General features: G+C 35.3%; 2 protein-coding genes across 2 annotated transcripts; both read left to right on the forward strand.

Moving 5' to 3' along the window:
* The first annotated feature begins 410 nt into the window (after positions 1–410).
* LOC147277054 (RNA-binding (RRM/RBD/RNP motifs) family protein) lies at positions 411–11,364 on the forward strand. Its single transcript, XM_086255386.1, has 18 exons — positions 411–518; positions 734–794; positions 1,935–1,971; positions 3,400–3,530; positions 3,953–4,045; positions 4,254–4,344; positions 5,236–5,369; positions 6,578–6,717; positions 7,284–7,334; positions 7,419–7,501; positions 7,588–7,642; positions 7,742–7,856; positions 8,292–8,805; positions 8,885–9,098; positions 9,240–9,310; positions 9,854–10,022; positions 10,114–10,243; positions 10,424–11,364. Exons 1-18 carry the CDS (start codon positions 411–413, stop codon positions 11,188–11,190), a joined length of 2,964 nt encoding a protein of 987 aa, XP_086111512.1. The 3' UTR covers positions 11,191–11,364.
* Positions 11,365–14,849: 3,485 nt separating this feature from the next.
* Positions 14,850–21,972, forward strand: LOC147277055 (beta-galactosidase 3-like). The gene is made up of 19 exons (XM_086253699.1): positions 14,850–15,473; positions 15,588–15,683; positions 15,818–15,930; positions 16,033–16,099; positions 16,199–16,291; positions 16,516–16,659; positions 16,951–17,039; positions 17,115–17,220; positions 17,528–17,615; positions 17,758–17,876; positions 18,241–18,405; positions 18,668–18,846; positions 18,930–19,039; positions 19,167–19,276; positions 19,945–20,055; positions 20,132–20,245; positions 20,455–20,660; positions 20,766–21,102; positions 21,619–21,972. Exons 1-19 carry the CDS (start codon positions 15,306–15,308, stop codon positions 21,742–21,744), a joined length of 2,541 nt encoding a protein of 846 aa, XP_086109825.1. The 5' UTR covers positions 14,850–15,305; the 3' UTR covers positions 21,745–21,972.
* The last annotated feature ends 561 nt before the right edge of the window (positions 21,973–22,533 follow it).

The raw sequence follows: 22,533 nt of genomic DNA on the forward strand, positions 1-22,533 counted from the left end.
CAATGTTCGGCAGATAACTATCGAATAATCCACTAAAGTTTGACAGGTACCTGTAGATGTCATTCGGTAGTTATCTACCGAAGGGTAAAATTGAAATTTTTGAAGTGGGATGGTAAACTCAGCAGTTGAGGGTGGTAGATTTAGCCTGGGCCTAGAAAGATTACAAAGTTCAGTCCTCATTTATTTTGGGCCGACTTTAACATGTTTGCAGTCCAATCCAAATATCCCAACCCAAAGTTATCCAAGTCCCAAACCACTTTTTCTTTGCTAAGACAGGCCCAAATAGCATCCCCAAGGTTATAAACCCCTATCTTTCTTTCTCTTTTTTTGTTTTTTTACTCTCTCCTCTCTGCTGAGGTTTAGGTTCTTTCCACAGCTTCCATTCGCTCATTCTCTCGCGCCACACAGAGATGGGGAAGAAGAAAAGCAAAGATGGTAGCCAACCGAGAAGCGAAGGCGAGTACTGTACTGCCACTGTGTTCGTCTCCAACTTGCCCTTCTCTTTCACCAACTCTCAGGTACTCTCTCTCTGTCTCACACCCCCACTTTTCCGTTTGTTTCTCGAGAAAACCAATATATAAAAGAAAAATGAAAAAAATTATTACTTTTGTCTTTCGTTCCTTTACTAAAATCGAATCATTCAGTTTAGCTAAATAGTTGCATTACACTCCGTGGTGTTCTAGCAAGCAATGCGAAATTTTGTTTAATTGTTTATTTTACTTTCAAACCTCAGCTGGAGGAGACATTCAGCGAAGTCGGACCAATTAGGCGGAGCTTTATGGTGACAAAGAAGGGTAAGCCAAAAATGTGTAAAGGGGGAACTTTGGTGTTTGGATTTTTAGTACTTTTTCAGAGAATTACTTTTAAAATTTTATTGGTTGGTTTTATGTTGTTGAGAAATATATTTAACTTGAAAAATGATGGGCCAAGAAGGTCTTGCCGCCGAAGCTAATCTCAGACCAATGAATAAAGCCCAGAGCTCAACTTCAATTACTTGCCCAAACCCCAACTTAGTAGCAAACCCCAAAATCCAATCACCATTGCTATCTTGAATCACCCTGGCACCATCTTCAATGCTAATATGAGGTTCTAGAATTGCCAACAGCACCACTCAATATAATCTGATCAAGTCTTTGATAGCACTGAAAAGCCTCTTACTACCAGCACCTCTGGGCATCTCTGACTTTCAAAATTTAAAAGTTCATAGAACCATGTAAGAAGGAAGATAACCAAAAATAGCAAAGCAAACTCTGTAGCCTAGATTAGGCTTCAAACATCTCATCTCCCTCATTGGAGGCATTGTCATCACTTCTTCATTCTTGCTCCCCATCTCCTGTTCAGAAGAGTCTAAATTGAGTCGAAGGGCGCTATAATAAAATGATCTTGAGGAATACCCAAGTATTACTCAAGAAGATGCATCGCAAATTTCCACCAAATCAGATTTGAGGCCATGCCTTTACTTCTAAGATCTCATTCACCAATTAACAGCCAACAACAATCTTGGATCCTTCCATGAGCATGAAGAACATGTCCCCCCTTAAATTGAACTTAATAGGATAGTAGTCATTACCTAGATCAACCAATTGGAAATCTCTCTTTATGCACCATTTCTATTTAGGTAAAGTAAGATGGTTGCAGCTTTGGGGTACAAGCATGATGTAAGCAAAAACAATGTGAAACAAGTGATTGACAATTATTAGTGAAGTGCATCTGTCTTATAAATATTTACTAGGACGAACTATGAAAATCATCAAACACATTGAGAAAGAAGCTTGATCAATGTATTTTTTTTCAAATGAGATTCCATTTGCCATATGTTTTCCACACTTTCTTTTCTTGGTTTATCTGTAGATGAATTTATGGTTTTTGGATTTAACTTTCTTTTAACAGTTTAGTCAGAATGTTTCTAATCTGTCTCATTTCACTGTGTACAGGGTCAACTGAGCACCGTGGTTTTGGTTTTGTTCAATTGTAAGTCGACTTCATTGTTTTTCTCTTATTATATATGATATATCCTTCTTTATTAATTTGTTCCTTAAGCTTGGCCACTTATTTTACTTTGTATCATTAAATCATGAGTGAATAAGGATTATAAAATGTTTTTCGACTCCCATGATGTGTTTTTGAGTGCTAAAGGGTTTCTTCAAGAGGTTTAGTTTAGGAGATACTCTAACAATATGAGAATATGAAATCAGTGGTAGAGATCTTTGTAAAAGAACATGATATACTTCATGATAAGCAAGATAAATTTATCAGAAAGTGGTAAAACACTAGTGCATGGAGAATACAAAAGAGCAACACCTCAAGAAAAAAGTAGATCCTAAAATCTAATTGAAATAAAAAGCCTTCAACCATAGGATAGGACAAAGAATTGAAAGATAGCATCCTCACTCATGTAAGATAAGAATGAACTTAAGCTTATACATAGATTCTTCTCCACTTTCAGAAGTCCTAGGAATTCTCTCTCCATAAGAACAACATGCCATGCCTAGAAACCATATTCTAAACTGCTGTACCCTGATGTTTACCAAAGTAACCACTCCAGCACTAGCAATTACACAACTGAATGAGGCATGAGCCAATTAACTCATGTCAGAGATTAAACGAAGCACCACAAACCCCTTAGAACTGAACAATGGAGCATAAGACGATCCATTGTCTTGCCACTAGATTTGCATATGCATTTTCAAGCTATATTATATATATTACTCTACCTCATGCTATCCTCTGTAAGATTTATCTGATTTTGCTTCCCAAACCCAAATAAAAATATAGATTCCTATGATGGAGCTCTTTGACTTCCAAGTGCTTCTCCAAGGAAAAATACGAATCCCTACACCCGACCCCCCTAAGGCCTGGTAACAGGATTTAACTGGATATATTAACTAGAGTTTGTTAAAATTTTCTTTCTAAACCTTCCATATGCACTTGTTACCTTCAAAATAAGGCTCTACTTTATTTGTTGTTTTGCTAAAATTCAGGGATTCTATGATCTGCAAATTATGTAGTCTAGTTGTTTATAAATATATTTGTAGATCACTTATTTTATTTAATGGTGTGTTGTCCCTTTCCATTTAAACTTCTTAAAGCATGGAATATGTTATCTGGTTATGATACACATGTACCTAGAACTTATTTCACTTGCTTCTGTGTCCTGAAAAAATTAGTTGTATTTTGGTGTCAGCAACAATGCAGAAATAACACCAAAAAAATACTTTTTTAAGTGAAAAGAAAATATAAATTAAGATTATAAGCAAACTAGTTCCATCTATGATTTTTTGTACCTTGTTTATGTACTTCAAATTTATGCCTTGGGGCTTTGAACTTAAATTATAAAATTTTGTCTTGAGTTTTAAATTTTTTCTACACTTTTTCGTTGTATTTTGTATCTATTTGTAGTGCTGTCAATGAAGATGCTAAACGTGCCATTGAGCTGAAGAATGGCTTGTCCATTGGAGGTCGAAAAATTGCAGTCAAACATGCCATGCATCGTGCAACCCTTGAACAACGAAAATCAAAGACAAATCAAGGTTGGTATCACTCATTTTAGCCTGGATGTAAAGTATACAATTCTCTTATTATATCATTTCTTAACTGTAGTCTTTAAAACACATGCAAATATGTTAGTGCCTGTCTGGTAATGTTATTGTTTTTTGTTTTAATTAAAGATAGAGAAGGAATAAGAGAAGAAAGTGAGGACAAAGATGTTATAGGCGAGGGAGAGAGAAGTAAAATACATCGAATATAAAATAAAAAACCAAAAATGCTTTTAAATATTGTTTAGTTTTATGTATTCTCCTTCCTCACTGCTCACATTTCTCATTTCTAACATATCTATCCCCTCTTCTTTTTTAACCAAACGAAAAAGAAAAACTTTATTAAACGGGCCCTTAATGACTTGTTTACTTTTTCTGCAATATTGGTTTGTTTTATTACTGCCTTTTCATTTTAGGGATTGCCTTGGATGAGACCATGAAGTCAAAAAATGACAAGGATGATGACGATTTCAAAGCAGAAAATGGTGCTTCAAACTTGGAGGAAAGAGGTCACTAGTCTTAATATATAAATCATGTTATTATACTTTTCATACTCATTTTATTTAGCTATTTGGAGTTATTGCATTGGATACAATAGAAAATAATATTGATGTAAATTGCACATCTATTTATATTGAAATATTTATGTCTGACAAAATGCCATTGAATGGTAAAATCAATAATAATAATAAAGCTAAAGACAAGTGTTTCCTACAGATAAAAATACAGAGAAACCTGTGAAGGCCAAAAAAGCAGCAGCACCATGTAGTGATCTAGTGGCTAAAGTGGGTGGTTCAGAAAAGCAGAGGTACTGAATCTTCCCTTGCATCTTATGGACTGTGTGATTTTGTTTTCTTGCCTTAGAATTTTTCAAGCGAGTCAGGTGGTTCAGTTATATATTTTTAGAGCCTTGCCTGTGAAGTAGAACAAAGTATTGATGGTTCATATAGTAATTTATAGTGCTCTATACTTTTAAGACATCTCAATCTCCCTTGAATGCTACATGTTTTTGTGGAAGTAATCCAACCAATGTTGTGGAGATAAAGTCTTAATTTGATTGGACACTGGAATTTGATGTTGACAGAATTTTATAGGAAACCTAATTTAGGATTATTCAGCTCAGTTCAGGAAATATAGGGTCAGCAACTCTTGAAGAAAATACTATTTAATTTATGTCTCTTATTTTTAACATTAGCTTTTGCGAAGTTCGAAAAATCTGGCTACATGCGCAAAGTCAGTTTTAGATTTCAGGACTTTCTGATATTTGTGTGTTTGGAAGAGTGATCCAAATTGATTAACTTTGAGACCTCTATGCCAAGAAGATCCCTCTTAGAATTTTTTTAAGATCAAGTATTACCTAGTATACTTAGGTGGCTATGTATTTTTTATTTTATTTCTATCTTCCAATTAAACATGATATTTGTAGGTCACATGGTCATCAAGTAGTTGATTCCCTAACATCTTTGGTGCTTTGATAAGAATTTTCCTGTATTACTTTATTTTACTTAAGTTCCTGGCTTACACCTTGATGTTGAGGTTCTCAATTTGACCTGGATAATGATTTTTGTCATGCTAGATTTTTTACTGAATCTACTTGGATCTCTGTTTTATCATATAATTTTGAGATAGTATGACAATTGATATCTTCAGTTCGTCAGGAATGGTGTTCTGATGTATTCAGTCTCTTCTTGTTGTGAAGGGTTGCTAGGACTGTCATATTAGGTGGTCTTGTTAATGCTGCTATGGCAGAAGATGTTCATTGCCAAGCTAGGGAGATTGGCGCTGTATGTTCTATAACTTATCCTCTTCCCAAAGAAGAGCTTGAACAACATGGTAAGGGAATTTTTCTTTTGTTTTTGTTTCTACCCCGCTCCCCTTGAGTGCAGGTTTTTACTTTTCATAAATAAATGGAAGTGGTTGGGTTAATATATTGAGTTGAAAATTGTTTTCCTTAGTTCGAAAATTTTTTCTTTTCTTTTTTTGCTACTGTCCCTTTCTTTTCCTGAGGAGAGAGAAACTTTTATTAATGCAACAACAATGGTACATCATTGTGGATGTTCTTTTTTTGCTATTGTCACCGGAAATCATTGTTATGGAGAATAATACTAGCGATTTCTTTAAATTTTGACCTCAATTTACTGGCTTTGCAGTCACATGAACAATTGTTTGCACTTCCATATTTCACAGACAAACCTGTAAGACAAGATTCCTTTTACTGCCTCTTTCTTTGACTCATTGGAACCTATAAAGCATGGACAAGGACACATAAATATATAGTATGCAATATATATGCCATTCAGTTACTATATATGATGTCTAATTTATGTGAAATAGCCCATTAGAAGTACAAGGCATTTCTCTTTCATAACCAAATGGAGGATAAAAACTAAGACTTCAAGTTTAAATATGGAATAAATAAAGCATAGAAAAATTCCTGTAAAGGATTAAACACAATTGTTTTGAACCAACAACATATGGAAAATGATACTCTTGATGCATTGACCTTTTCCTCTCCCCCTCTATCCTGTTCTTGAACATTCTATCGGTTGCTACTTCAGATTCCCTTTTCTTTCGTTTGTTCTCTTTACTTCCCTTGGTAGAATGCCAAAAGAATAAGGAGGTTATTGGATCTGTTCTTTCTATACATTTTGTATGTAAATTATGTAAAGTAATATAAAGTTGAAGTTTCCATTTGTTTCCAGTCTGTGTCTGTGTTTTCTGGTGTTCTGTTTATTTCTCACTCTCATTTGCGTGTAGCATTTCAAACCAATTTGACTTTGGATTTGATTCTCTTGATAAAAAGCATGTTTTAAGTTTGACTCTGATGACTTCATCTAAATCTTTTACATCTTCGACACTCACATGATAATTGGAACCCAACTACTATTGCAAAACACTTGATATTTTAATTTTTTGCAGGCTTTTTTTGATTCCAAGCTTAGATGTTACTAAACATATTGAAATCATTGTGTGTACTCATTAAAAGGGAATTTTATTCAGTTGGGATGGTGAATGGACCATTAACCGTGGCGCTTTTTCAGGTCTTGTGCAAGATGGATGCAAACTGGATGCTTCAGCTGTACTTTATAACAGTGTTAAATCAGCACATGCTTCTGTTGCAATGCTACATCAAAAAGAGATAAAAGGAGGGATTGTTTGGGCGCGTCAGCTGGGTGGGGAGGTAAATCATATGTGTATAGGTTACTAAACTTTTGAAGTTGCTGAAATGCTCTAGCTCATATGTTCCTTATTTGAACAAATTCAAGGAATTTCATTGCTATATTTTCTACGTAATTTTGGCTTTGGAGTTTGTTGTTTCCATTTCAAGTTTACTGTTCTTTGTGCTTGGTTTTGGTTCAAATAGATAGTAAAAAGATGAGGCAAGGATGCTAAATATTTTGGCAGTATCTGTTGAGAAATGCAGGGTCCAGAAACACGTAAAGTATATGTAGTAGCAATGTTGATAGGATCTTTGCATGCAAGGAACAAATGATGTAGGTAGGAGACCATCATATGGAGATCTCTTAGAAATAAAAGTCAAGCATTTTTTGTTTCCATCTTTTCCAAGATAAGTAAAAATTCCAAGCATCTGCATACTCATAAAAACAAGGACAGCATGGAGATTTTAGCAGTAGTGGCTGTTCATGTTATTGTTGTTACATGTTATTTAGTGGTGGTGGTGGTGTTATTGTTTTTTTTTTTTTTTTAAGAGGAAGTCTAAACATTTTGGTTGTGTTTTTGGGACAGGGTTCCAAGACTCGGAAGTGGAAGCTCATTGTTAGAAATCTTCCTTTCAAGGTTGTTTGCTCACTGTATTATCATATTACATATTTTGTACTTGTGGAGACCTTGAACTGAACTAGTTTACCTACACAAATGCAGGCCAAAGTGAATGAAATAAAAGATATATTTTCATCAGCAGGGTTTGTCTGGGATGTATTTATTCCATTTAATTCTGATACAGGGTATATTACAATCATCCAGTATTGTTGTTCTCTATCAATGAAATATCACATTCTCTTTTTCTTCATTCCTCTTTTTTTGCTTGCAGGTTGTCTAAAGGTTTTGCATTTGTCAAATTCACACGGAGACAGGATGCAGAAAATGTACATTTGTGATTCATAATTTACTTTTGGAGTGCAGAATGAACCCATGGATTCTTGTGTTGAGTTACATGCATTAACTTTTTCCCTTTATTTTTTCAGGCAATTAAAAAGTTAAATGGACAAATGTTTCATAAAAGACCCATAGCTGTTGACTGGGCTGTCCCAAAGCAAATATATAGTAGTGGAAATAATGCACTTCTTGCTTCAGAAGATGGTACGTGTGGAATTTACTGCAACTCCATTCTCATTTACCACACTTTGTGTCACTTTTTTTTTTTTACCTTGGATGAATAAAATCTGTGCTTTTTTAAAGAACTGGTGATGATATGATCATTTATAGAGCATCTCTTAAGTCTTAACTCTGTTTTTCATTTTCTAGAATTACATGTACTAGTAAATGTAGGTAGTTATGACTATGAGTAACAAAGTGCGTGCCTTTGCTGTTTATTTTTTATTTTTCTCCCAAGACTGCCTTTTACTTGTTCTCCCTATTTTAAGCGACTTACTTTGTGGTGTTTGAAACTGTTTTGCTGTTGAGTGATCTTATTGATGAAGGTGTACTTTATTTTAGTACTTGTCTTTATGTCTGTTTTTTTGGCCAAAGTACTTGTCTTTATGTCTAATGATGAAAAAGCACTGATTTTTACAGGACACAAGGACGGAAGAGATGGGGAAATTGATAATAGCAGTGATGATTTCGAGGATGATGCTGGGGATTTTCGTAAAAAGTCCCAGCATCTTGATGGGGTCAACAGTGCTCCGGATGATTCTAATACCACAGAGAAAGAAGACATCCCTATTGAAATTGATTTTGAAGAGGAAGCAGACATTGCAAGAAAAGTTCTAAAAAACTTGATCACACCCTCTGGTACAGTAAATCCTGATGACGATTCTGCACTGCCCAAAAGGAACACGGAGCCAAAACTTGATGAATCTGTTGATGAGCCTAATAAGTCATCTTTTGAGACTGCAAAAGAATTGGAAGTTACTAAGCCTGGAAATTTCAGCAAAAATCTTGAACAGACAGACGAAGTAGATGACTTGAAGAGAACAGTTTTTATAAGCAATCTTCCTTTTGATATCAGTAATGAAGAAGTAAAACAAAGGTTTTCTACTTTCGGTGAAGTGCAATCTTTTGTCCCAGTCCTTCATCAAGTCACCAAGTAGGTTCTTATATTTAGTTTGATATGATTTCTACATATCTACTGCTTTTTAACTCCAAATGATATAATGTTGTGGCAGGCGACCAAAAGGAACTGGCTTTCTCAGGTTTAAAACAGAAGATGCAGTCAGTTCTGCTGTTTCAGCAGGGGATGCTGCAACTGGCTTGGGGATTTTTTTGAAAGGTAGACAGTTGAAAGTCTTACAGGCTTTGGATAAAAAATCGGCTCATGATAAGGAAGTGGAGATGGCCAAAAAAGAGGATCTAGACCACCGCAATCTCTATCTAGCAAAGGTTATTTCTTCAACAAACCTCCTTCCCCCTTCTTTCCTAGCTTTATCTAGATTTTACACATTTTGTTCCTTTTGTTGTGGTAATTGTGATGGATGAAGTGTCCTGAATGGTTGACATTTTCTTCCCTCAAAATATTAACAGGAAGGTCTTATTCTCGAGGGGACTCCAGCCGCAGAAGGGGTTTCAGCTAGTGATATGTCGAAACGCCAAATGTTTGTTTTCTTGAATTCTTTATTTCCTGAGATATTGCATATGCATAGTTTGTTCATTGGATGTCTGAGAGTTACGATACAATTGGTTCTTACCAGATTTTCTTTGGACAAAATTTCTTATTCAATTAATATAATCATCTGAAATGTCATTCTTTCATTTGTGGTCCTTGTAGCATGCATTTGCATCTTAGTTCAATTACTTTTTGGATACAAATAAAAAAGCTCTTATGGAATTTTTTGTGTTTTATACTTCTCGTCTTCTTTTTAATTTTATCTTTTTATATAAATTTTGAGCAGGGTTAAAAGAAGAGTTTTCATCTTCTACAAGCTTAGAAAAGTATTTATAAATTTCAGTCCAGAAAAAGAAAAAGAAAACTTTTAGAAATTTGACAAGAAAAAGTAATATTGCACCTTTCTAGTTTTTAACAGCTGTCAGCTAAGCTTTGCTGCTGCTTCAATATTCAAACGTTGATGTGTGCTGCTACTTCCTAGTTTCACATTCCTTTGCGACAGATTTTAGTGATTTTCTGAAACCATATGCAGGTTGGAGAGAAACAAGACTACAAAGCTTCAATCTCCAAATTTCCATGTCTCGAAGACAAGAGTAATAGTATACAATGTGCCTAAATCCATGACTGAAAAACAACTAAAAAAACTTTGTATGGATGCAGTTACCTCACGAGCTACAAAACAAAAACCTATGATTCGACAGGTTAGTCTGCAGTTACATTTGTCTCTTATTTGCGGTGATTTATGTATATTTTTATGAAATTTTGCCTTAATACTTTTAATTGATGATGCAGATAAAGTTCTTGAAGGATGTGAAGAAAGGAAAGGTTGTCACAAAGAACCACTCTCGTGGAGTTGCTTTCATTGAGTTTACAGAGCATCAGCATGCACTTGTGGCCCTGAGAGTTCTTAACAACAATCCTGGTAACTTAATTTGTCAAAAGAATTTTATAAATCCATATTGACATAAAACATTGATAATTAATGACATTATAGTAAGCTCTAAACTGCAGTCCCAATTTCAATCTTTCTTATTATGTTGGAAATTTATATTTGAAATCATTGACTCCATTATACTCTAATTTAATTTGATGCAACTTACAGAAACTTTTGGTCCTGAACATCGCCCAATTGTGGAGTTTGCACTTGATAATGTTCAAACATTGAAAATACGACAAGCTAAGCTACAAGCTCATCAGCATGCAGCTCGCGATAATCGAGAAGGTGGGCAGAAAAATGATGACTCAAATAGACCAGATGCCCATCCAAGCAAGAAGTCCGATAAATGGAAACCAAAAGGTGACAAGCGAAAGCTGGACGGTTCAGTACCAAATAAGGAAGATGAAGTGGAAAATAGGGTTAGTGATGGAGCTGTCACTGAAGGACGCAGAGCTTCTAAGAGGCAGAGAAATGGTCCATCCGGAAAGGCAAACAAGACCTCATCAACAAAAGAATCTGGAGGCTCAACAGAGGAGGAAGCCCCAAAACGTGAACCGAACAATCATCAGGATGGCAGGAAGGGCTCAAAACGTGAACCGAACAATCATCAAGATCGCAGGAAGCCTGATGGTGGAAGATCATTCGAAGGTGAAACCATGGCCGTTGATGTTCAAAAATCAAAACTTTTGAGAAAGACAAATATGCAACCTCACAAGAGGAAGCTGCCGGAGCAGAAAGTCGCAGAGGGGGAAGAGAATATGATGAGAAGAAAAAGGCCAAAGAGGAATAAAGACCCATTAGGACGCGATGTTGTAGACAAACTTGACATGCTGATTGAAAAATACAGATCCAAGTACTCACAACAGAGTTCCCTCCAAGCTGATGGTAAAAAGCAAGGTCCCAGACAGCTTAGGAAATGGTTCCAGTCATAATTATCTGTTGGTTTTGTAAAATTGCAGAGTAAAAGCAATTGCTGGATATGCAATTGCAATTTTGTGCATTGTTTAAATTCTGATAATGTTGGTTAGCATGTAATGTACTGTCTGTTCCATTTGTTTGTCTGCCCTTTATAACATGGGAGTAAACGCTGATTTCTGGGAGTCCAATTTGGCTTTTAAAAAAAAATCTTCAAATCTCATCCATCCAAGATAGAATCCAATTATCATTTTTATACACAAAAAAAAAAAGGAAAAAGAAAAAGAAAACTGTTACTATTTACCAAAGATAACAAAACTACTATAAATTATAATTAGACTCAATTACAAAATGCATCTACCAACTATAGGTGGTATTGTAGATTGGTCTATGAACAAAAAAAAATTTTAGATTGGTCTACTTAATAGAAAGCTATAAAATAACACATTCATTATTAATTCCGTCAAAAAAGAAAGTTGGATGCCACTTTGAACAACGTGAATTTTTTGAATGATGTGGATATTAAATTTGTTCTACATGGATTAATAATGTCATATTGATTAAATTTTTTTTTTAAACTAACAAAACTTTTAAACTCTAAAAATAAAATTAAATATGATAGCATTAATTCATGTGATTTAAATTTTGTGTCCACATCATTTAAAAAATTCACGTTAGTACTGTTTACATTGGCTTTTAACGTTTTTATTAATGAAATTTGTAAAGGATGTGCTATTTTATAAATTTCTATTAATTAGTGTACTAATTTGAAATATTTTTTTGTTCATGAACCAATTTGAAATACCTCTTATGATTGGTGGGTGTATTTGTAATTGAGCTTTATAATTATAAGGCACCCAGATGACAATCCAAATAAAAATGATCCTTAGATTTTGTTAAAATGAGATTTGAGGAAATGAGAGAAAAGGAGAGATCCATCTCCAAATAGTAAACCCTATACTCTAAATATTTGAATCTTTTTTTTTTTTTTTTTCTGATCTAAATATTTAAATTTAAACTTAACCTTTTCTTATGATAAGAGATCATAAGTTTAAATTTCATAAACGGCAACATTTGATAATAATACAATAAAAAATCTAAACCTATCAAAAAAATGTTTATCTTTAGATCCTAAAACAATGTCATTTTAACTATAAACACAATATCAACATATAAAAATATAAGTCCTAGCCTCCTAGGGGGCAGAATCTAGCTTCGAGAGATATAAATTTATCATGCCAGTTGGGTCGGTTACTTGGGTTGCTTGCTAGCTCTCTGTATAGCACTACATAGCACATATTGTCATATGATGACAAAACAGCTTGTCTAATGGGAAACAAAGTGTAAAGGCCATGAAAAAGTAAAAAGGGCATCCGTGTCTTACAAAAGCACTACTTATTACTTATTAATTATTATGAGTATGTTGTTTGAAAAATATGTATTATATTAGGGACCTGGATCCTCTGCCTTGCAGGGAAGCAAGGCAGGGGATCCATTTCCATTATATTAGTGTGTGGTCTATATATGCCTACTCCTATTGTTAGTGTCACACCTTGACCTCCCATCAAAGTGCCTTGATCATTTCCTTCCCCATCAAGTAACCCTTTATATCTTTGCTTTCCATTAATTATTCTGCAAAAGCTTTTCACCACATCTTAATTTGGGGCCATTTTAGTGTACTGAAAATTTACCATCTTGAGATGTGTGTGAGAGAAAAAGTTATAGATTTAAATTTCTTTTTGACTAAATGTACTCTTTTGTTACGATAAATTATGTGATGGAAAATTACAATTGGAATATAAAAATTAGTCACAACAGCTTTTAGTCAGAATTTATATATATATATATATATTTTTTTGTGTTGACTATTTTGCATGACTAAGGGTATAAATAATAGTCTCAACTATTTTGCATGACTAGAAGGGATTTAGTCTTAATTACTTTTTGTGATTCAATGTCAAGGCAATACATTTAGTAATAGCTCGTTGTTGTCACTAAAAATCTTCATTTCTATCTTGGATATTCTTAGGACTCACTCTTCTATATATCTTGGGTTCATCCTCCGGATGATTAGGCAAAGTGATAACCAAGCCATAGCTAGTTATATGAACCTTGAGCGTGCACTCCAGTCTCCACTATCTGTTAACATATTTTAGGCTCTTTTCAAAGTTGGACATTATCACCAATAAAATATGGTCAAAATATATTCAAAGCAAAGCAGCTCTGGCCTGCCTTACTCAGCCAAAGAATGGAACTTTGTGACGTATATAAGAATCAAGACCAACAAAATTAACAAGTACAAACAAGAATTTTATTCAAGCTGCAACCATGTTGTTAGCAAAAAGCTGCAGCCATTTTATTCAAATAGATATAAACATGCCCAACAAGTAACGTTATGATCCTCAGTCTCTTCAAACACCTTGAGGTAAGAAGAAGTCTCTTGAGAAACCTGGCTCTCACATTTGCAAATATTGTACACAATAAACTAGTGGATTTATCATAAACCATAAATAAACACATTAGATATATACATTCGTGATAATAGATTTTTTATTTATTTAATATTTTTTTTTTCTATATAGATTTTCTATAACATAATTGGGCATCTGTAATAGGTATGTATTGAACTCTATATTTGACAATGGTACATACTACATCTGACACATACATATTTAACAGTGAAAAATTATACTTTAGTAGGAAAAATGTAAAAGTTTGACTATATCACATGCAATGTCCCCATTATAAAGTTTTCCCAATACTAATAGTTCAACAACCAGATTCTACCACCAATACAAATAGCCAAATAGGTACGTTTGACTCAAATAAGAAGAAACAGGACTTAATGGACTTATTAACATTTACAAGACTTCTATTTCAGAGCACAGCTATAGTTTGACATGTGTGGGTTCACATCACATGTGTGCAATTGCGGGGTGTAAAGGTAAGAAGCCTGTGGGCTGTGGGGCATGGTAATTGGTAATTCACATGGCTTATTGCAGCGAGTCATAGTCTACGTTTTCCGTCTCCCAAAAAGTCACATTCTCTCTGTCATTCATAGGCGAAAAAAGCAGCCAAGGATCCTATGTTCTAGGTTTCTAAATTCTAACTTCTGACTCTAAATACCCTTTTCCATTTTTGATATTGAAATTATAGCTCCATTAACTATACACGACCTGATAATATGACACAAATATACACAAAAATCCCGTTAATAATATGTTGTTTTCATGTCACTAGTGAATTACTAGAAACTTTTGTCTTAAATTTGACTTTTATCCATTTTGAATGACTGTTTCCAACTTCAAGTAGTACCAAAACAATAGAAGCTAAGGTGGAGAAATAAGTTAGGATTTTGATATAAGATAAAAAAGGAAAGAAAGTGAACAAAAATAGCCTTGGAACCTGACTTGTCAATGTTTTGTTCTTTTTTCTGTTGGAAATTTAGGGATGTTGGGGAATAAAGACCGTGTGGATAAGTTAAGAAGATAAAATGACTTTGTTTTGGGACTACTTGGAAATTTGGAATTTTGGAGACAGTTTTGTTTTTTATTTAAAAAGGAATCAAAGGATGGCCTAGTCAAAAGTTGCTACAGTGTTGTTTCTCAGTGGAGACCAACCAAGAAAAAAGAAATCTAGTGATTCACTGACTGAATCACTGGTAAATAAGGTGGAGTTCAGTTGCCTATGGCACAACCTTTGCAGAATGCAGCCACTATGAAAAACTAAAATAGCCTCTCTGCCATAACTTATTTAGCAGAATGCAGATGAGTTGGTCCAGTCCATTCCATATATCACGCGCAATGCATTGCGCTCCATTCATTTTTGTCCAGACAAAATGTGTTTGTGTTAATGCTTGTATTGCAGACTGTGCAGTGGTTAACTTTTCTGTCTTTTGGTAGAGTTTGGGTGTTACCCATTTGCACAAATGTCCTGGCCTCCTTGCTTGCTCCTTTCAAGCCAACTGTCACTGTGCATGTATATGGTAGTTAATATGATTGAAGAGTGAAGACAAATGAACTTTGCTCCCCCTTGGTGCACAGTATAGTGACCACATTTCAAACCCCACTTCCCCAGATTTCACATTCTTCCCGTTGTTCTCTCTTTCTCTCTCTCTCTCTCTCTGAGAATAATGGGAACTAGCTCAGTTTTCAACTGGTTTCTGCTCTGCATTGTGTTGTCTCTATGTCTTGGGCTGGCACAGTGCAATGTTAGCTATGACAGGAAGGCTCTTATCATTAATGGACAGAGGAGAGTTCTCTTTTCTGGTTCCATACACTATCCTAGAAGTACTCCTGAGGTATTGTTTTCCCATCTATTTCTAATTCAGGACCATATTTTCCAACAAAATGTGATTGATATGTAAAATTTTCCATGACCCTTTTGCTAATGGGACGATATAAATGAAATGCAGATGTGGGAAGGTCTTGTACAGAGAGCCAAAGATGGTGGTTTGGATGCCATTGACACCTATGTGTTTTGGAATCTTCATGAGCCTTCTCCTGGCACTGTATTGTGTTTTCTCTTAATCTCCTTACTTATTCTCTGTTTTCTCCTTGCTATAAATTGCATTTTGTCCATAGTATCCCTTTCTTTCTTTTCATATATTTTCTCTGATTTTTTTTTTTTTTTTTTGGGTTGTAGTATAATTTTGAGGGGAGATACGATTTGGTCCAGTTCATAAAGACGGTCCAAAAGGCAGGGCTCTATGTGCATCTTCGCATTGGGCCTTATATTTGTTCAGAATGGAATTTTGGGTAATGAGCATCTTTCCTGAGCTCTAGAGCCAAAATTGTGATGGGTTTATGTTCTTTACTTCTTCAACTCATTTCCTAGGTGATTTTTTTTATATTCTGTAGGGGCTTTCCAGTTTGGCTGAAGTATGTTCCAGGCATTAGCTTTAGAACAGATAATGAGCCTTTCAAGGTTTGTATGTGTGACGAAGAATATCTAATTTGAAAAACTCAAGTTTTCGATCAATTTTGTGAATAAACTTAGTATTTTTTGTTTATCTTGGTGTTGCAGTCAGCAATGCAGAAATTTACCCAGAAGATTGTCCAATTAATGAAGGATGAAAAGTTATTTGAGTCCCAAGGTGGCCCCATTATCCTTTCTCAGGTAATCTCTTATTACCAATTTTATTGCTGTGTAATTTCTGTCACCTTAGTTTTAAACACTTCTAATTATGAGCTTATCACTTGACACCAATTTCAGCTTGGTCAGATGAGAAAGCTGAAAAATAAAAAAAGAAAGATAATTACAAGAAATATTTAGGCTCTGTACTATATGAGCCAGAACATTGTGCTGTTTAACAATGTTCATCTAATGCACTTCTTGTGCAGATTGAGAATGAATATGAGCCAGAAAGCAAGGCTTTTGGGGCTTCTGGTCAAGCATACATGACTTGGGCTGCAAAGATGGCTGTTGGAATGGGTACTGGGGTCCCATGGATCATGTGCAAGGAAAATGATGCCCCAGACCCAGTGGTATGCAAATTAGTGTACATTAACCCTTGAAATATGTCTTAGCACCTACAGTACGCATATATTTTTGAATAAGTGAATAACTCACATTCAATTATCATTCTTGTCTCTTATTTCTTTCCTTTTATTTAACCATCAACTTTATTTGCTGTTGGGAATTTTGGGCATCTAATGATTTACATTTAAATTGGCCAATTTAACTAATTCTAATGACTGACAATGAAGGTTCACTTGGTTAAGATTTTACCTTTGATTACAAGACATTTTGAATTCTTTGCATATTCTTGTTGACAGATAAACACTTGCAATGGTTTTTATTGCGACTACTTTTCTCCAAACAAACCATACAAACCCACAATGTGGACTGAGGCTTGGACTGGCTGGTGAGTTCTACATCTATCTTTTCTCTCAAAACCTGCTGATGAAAAGTAGATTTACAGTTTCATGTGTTCCTAAAGGTTTACAGAATTTGGCGGCCCAATTTACCAGCGACCTGTTGAAGATTTGGCATTTGCAGTTGCCCGATTCATTCAGAAAGGAGGCTCCTTCATAAATTATTACATGGTCAGTCAACTTGTTTCCCCCACTAAACTAACTTTATTAAGTCATGTCTGTATGCTTTTATCTAGAAGACAAAGGGGAAGTATGAAAACCTCGCACCTGATATAAACAAAGGTTGTAGTGACAGTTCTAGAGGTCTATGTCTTTACTTCTATACAACAATTCTGCAATCAAATGAAGCATTTTTTCTGGCAACAATAAATTTAAGGTCTATTTGAACTGGTATAATCATATAATGCATCACTCCCAGAGGTAACACCTATGTAAACATAGGAAATAATTGAGCTAAATTGCTAATCATTGCATGCAGTACCATGGAGGAACCAACTTTGGAAGAACTTCTGGAGGCCCTTTTATTACTACCAGCTATGACTATGATGCTCCCATTGATGAATATGGTAAGAAAATTGAACCCATGTCCCCAATGGCTTTCAGAATTTTTAATGTAAATATCTTCTCTAGTGTAATCTTTCTTCCGATGCATATCTTAAGGTGTAAACTACCAGTTTGCAGTCTTCTAACTCGTGGCTGACATATTAGGTTTGATCAGGCAGCCCAAGTATGGCCACTTAAAGGAACTCCATAAGGCTGTCAAGTTATGTGAACAAGCTCTGCTAAATGCTGATCCAACTGTCACATCCTTAGGGAACTATGAACAGGTTTGTCGGCTTCTCTAAAGGGTTACCGTGTAAGTAAGAATTTTCTACAGTAGAAATCAGCATAGTTTCAGAAATAAAAGCTAAAAACAGCTTCTTCAATTTAATTAAAGAAGCAATTACCTATTGAAAAAAAGAGAGCTGTGACAAGGTCAGAAAAACTCTATGTTGAATCAAGCCATACCATATCCTCGACCACCTTCTTCGAGAAAATTATGAACTAGGCTTAAGAATGTCTTTCTATAGTTTTCAAAAGGAATTCCTCCTTGAAGATTCTTTCAATCAAATCCAACCGAATTAATGTTTTTGCTAGTTCTGAAAATATGTAAGTGCATGCTTGTTTAAACCAGTTTGAGTCAAATTCCAGGCACATGTATTCTCTTCCAAGTCAGGCGGTTGTGCAGCTTTTCTCTCAAACTACAACACAGAGTCAGCTGCAAAGGTGAATTTCAATAACATGAACTATGACCTCCCACCTTGGTCCATCAGCATCCTTCCAGATTGCAAAAATGTTGTCTTCAACACTGGCCGAGTAAGTGACATAAACAATGGTTTATTTACTGGCTTTCTTTACCCCTTTTTCTATTTTCAACAAGTTTGTCTGACACTGCAGTACCATCAATGTGAGTCATTGCCTTCTCCAATAAGATTGACACACACTCTTCCCTGAAATAATTTTCGGCCGAATAGATTTTTCCATAATAATTACCCCAAACAATAGGAGACTTGTACAGTTCAGTGTAGTTTCTTTCCACTTTAGTATAAACGGGTAGCCACCACGCACTACATTGCAGGTGGGAGTTCAGACATCCCAAACACAGTTTTTGCCCACTAATGTTGACTTGCGATCATGGGAAATCTTCAATGAAGACATTTCTTCAGTGGCTGGTGATACAACAATCACGGTCAGTGGACTTTTAGAGCAGTTGAACATCACTAGAGACTCCAGTGACTATCTATGGTACACAACCAGGTGAGATAAAATCACTGAAATGTATCTTTGAAAATGTAAATACTGTTATAAAAACTAATTTACTAATAACTTGATGTTTATAGTGTCCAGATAAGTTCATCTGAATCATTCCTGCATGGAGGTAAACATCCCACTCTCAGTGTGCAGTCAGCTGGTGATGCTATTCATGTCTTTATCAATGATCAGCTCTCAGGTAATTTGTTTTATCTTTTAGAGAAATACACCAGCTAGTTATGATTTGGAAGGCAAATAGTTGTCTGAGTCTGTTTAAAAGAACTATGACCCTGATGTGTAAATGTTGTCATGTGCTTTAATGATAGGATCGGCTTATGGGACTAGGGACAGCAGAAGATTCACTTTTACAGGAAATGCCAATCTGCATCCTGGATTGAATAAAATTTCACTTCTCAGTATAGCTGTTGGCTTGCCGGTTAGTCCTTTAATTCCCATTTTCATTAACTTCCAAAATTAAATATATGAAACAAAGTTAGTGTTGGATATTATTTTTAAATTTCTGTAATTTGGCTTGATTAGTATTGAGGTTTGTATTTTAGTAAGTTACTCGGGTAAGATATTTTGATTCTTTGTAATAATTAGATGCGGTGACTTTATGAATATATGACTAAATCAGAATTAGGGTATGTGATGTGAGAGATATATGGCTATGAGGGTAAATAGAGATATGAAGGAGAGTGGAGGATGTTAGACAACCACTGTGCCCCCAATTCTCCATCCCCCAATTCTGTCTGTTTCTATCCGTCAGTATATGTATGCTCTCCATGTGCAGGTTGGGGTTGCATGTGAGGGAGGGTGTTAATTTGGAATACATCGTTGGCCCATTCCCCAAAAGTTTAAGCTTTGCCAGTGGTTGTCTAACAAAGAAAACACTAGGGAGAGGGAAAATGAGATTTATCTTATGACTGAGGACAATGAAATGAGGATAGTTTGACTTGGGTTAGAAGTTTTTGATTGGATGTTTGTGTTCTTGTATCTTTGTACTTTCTCTATGGTTAGAGATAGTGAATTATCTTTGTACTTTCTCTATGGTTATAGATAGCAAGTTTTTAACTGAACTACTTCTGCTTGATGTTGTCAAAGAACAATGGTCCTCACTTTGAGACACGGAACACAGGAGTGATGGGACCAGTTGTTCTACATGGATTAGACCAAGGAACGAGAGATTTGTCATGGCAGAAATGGTCATACAAGGTCTATAAGTTCTACTTCAATTTAATTTTGTGACTTGTGTACTTCGAGTCCCAACTCATTGCTGTTTCTTATACAGGTTGGGATAAAAGGAGAAGCCTTGAATCTGGGTTCTCCAAGTTCTATCTCGACTGTGGATTGGACGAGGGGGTCCTTAGCAGCACAAAAACAACAACCACTGACATGGTATAAGGTATGCAAATGCAACTTCAAATATTGAAGCTTTGACTAAATGGTTTTTGTTGCTTCTTTCCAATGTTTTTATCCAAGAAAACTTTCCCAACTGGGGGTTGGAGGGGTGTATTGGAGATGGTTCAGGCTCCAACTGCAGCTTGGATTTGATCTCAACTTCCTTTAGAACCATTGAGCATTGTCGGTTAACAGTTATGGTTGAACACTCAGGTCCATTTTGATGCACCTGAAGGATATGAGCCCTTGGCTTTGGACATGGGTAGTATGGGGAAGGGTCAAGTATGGATCAATGGGCATAGCATTGGAAGATACTGGACTACTTATGCTAATGGTAATTGCAGTACGTGCAATTATTCTGGTACCTTCAGGCCTAAGAATAAGTGCCAATTTGGTTGCCACCATCCAACTCAACAATGGTACAAACTTCTCATTACCACTTATATTTGCATAAATCAATTATGACAAAGCAATTAAAAAACCTCTCTAAATCAATAATCCGTCTTTGTCATGCTATGTTTCAGGTACCATGTTCCTCAGTCTTGGTTAAAGCCATCTCAAAACCTATTGGTAGTTTTTGAGGAGATTGGTGGGGATGCTTCAAGAATTGCTCTTGTGAAAAAATCTGTGACAACTGTTTGTGCTGAGGTTTCTGAACATCACCCATCCATTAGGAATTGGCATACTGAGAGCCAAAGCCAACTGAAAGAACAAAAGAAGCCTAAAATTACCCTACACTGTACAGCTGGACACTCCATTTCTGCTATTAAATTTTCAAGCTTTGGAACTCCATCTGGAAGCTGTGGGAATTTTCAGCATGGTACCTGCCATGCTCCAAACTCAAATGCTGTCATAGAGAAGGTACTCCTCAGACTGCTCCTAATTTGCTGCATGAGTAATGTTAGAACCATAGTTTCTGACCACATTAGTTGATCTCATTATACGGCAGGTTAGACACATTAATTTGTTGGATAACCACTAAACCTCAAATTCTTAAACAAATAGACAGACATATAGGTGCAACCCCACCTTAAACTTTACAAAACCAACAAAGAAGTGGGGAATGTGGATTTGAGATCTCGAACTCAGGACCTCCCACAACCAATGCTCTGATACTATGTTAGACAAACTACTGAACCAAAAAGCTTAGGTTAGGGAATGAACCAACAATATGTATATCAAGTTAACATAATTATCACATAATGTGGTCAGAAAATATAGTCCCGTTAGCATTAACCTCTTCTGCAATAAAGGGTTAAACTTTTCCATTTAAATAACATAGTTTCCAACCTAATCAAGATTATATTCCAACAGCACATTCTGAATAGTAGAATAGATTCTGATTTGTTTCTCTCGTTTTTCCTGCTATCTTTACAGAAGTGCATAGGTAGGCAGATATGTTCAGTGACCATATCAAACACCAACTTTGGCGTGGACCCATGTCCAAGCACACTGAAAAAACTGTCTGTGGAAGCTGTTTGTGCCCCTATAATTAACTACTAGAACTGCCAGACCCAATTCAAGGGTAGGAAGTCAAGGAAATCTGATTCCATACAAAAATTGGATCAGCAATAGAGCAGTGAGTTAGCAGCTATATATATATAATATAGAAGTAACATTTTTATATATGCATGTATGGAAATGTAAGTAGTCTATCTGTGGTTATTACAGAGTAGGCTTGAAAGGCACCAGATTTGAAGAATAATAATGTAAGCAGTGGAATTATTATAAGCCTTACGTTTGTAAAGTTGTAAAAACCCAACTGAAAGAGACTTGTTTTAATGTGGATAAACCCAATTAGGAGGCTTCTCAATCACAAAGTTAGCCTTAAAAGCAGCCTAGTTAGTTGAGCTTTCCTAATGCTGTTACAGAGCCATATAATTCGAATCAGTAGTGCTAGATATACGAATTTGTAAAACTAGGTACTGCCCTACTTTGTGAGGAAGTACTTACTTTTACATAATTAGGAGTGGGCAAAAAACTGAACAAACCACGGTTAATTGAATAAAACTGCATGCATTTATTTTAATTTTTGTACATGTGACATGCTCACAACATTCTTATTTAGGATGACAAATGTGTCAAAAAAAAAATTAAGAGGCGGTTTGATATTCTATCTAAAAACTATTTTTTATTCTCATTAATTATAAATATAGATAAAATAAAAAAGAAATATTTTAAAAACAACTTTTGATTAAAATACCAAACTGACCCTAGATTTATATACCACATTTTAATGAAAGCAACTTGGAGTCTTGGACTAATGTTGATGCTTCAAATACTACCAAAAAT

Source organism: Dryas octopetala, chromosome 8 (genome assembly GCF_963921425.1).
Source record: "Dryas octopetala chromosome 8, drDryOcto1.1, whole genome shotgun sequence".
In the NCBI taxonomy this organism is placed as follows: domain Eukaryota; kingdom Viridiplantae; phylum Streptophyta; class Magnoliopsida; order Rosales; family Rosaceae; genus Dryas; species Dryas octopetala.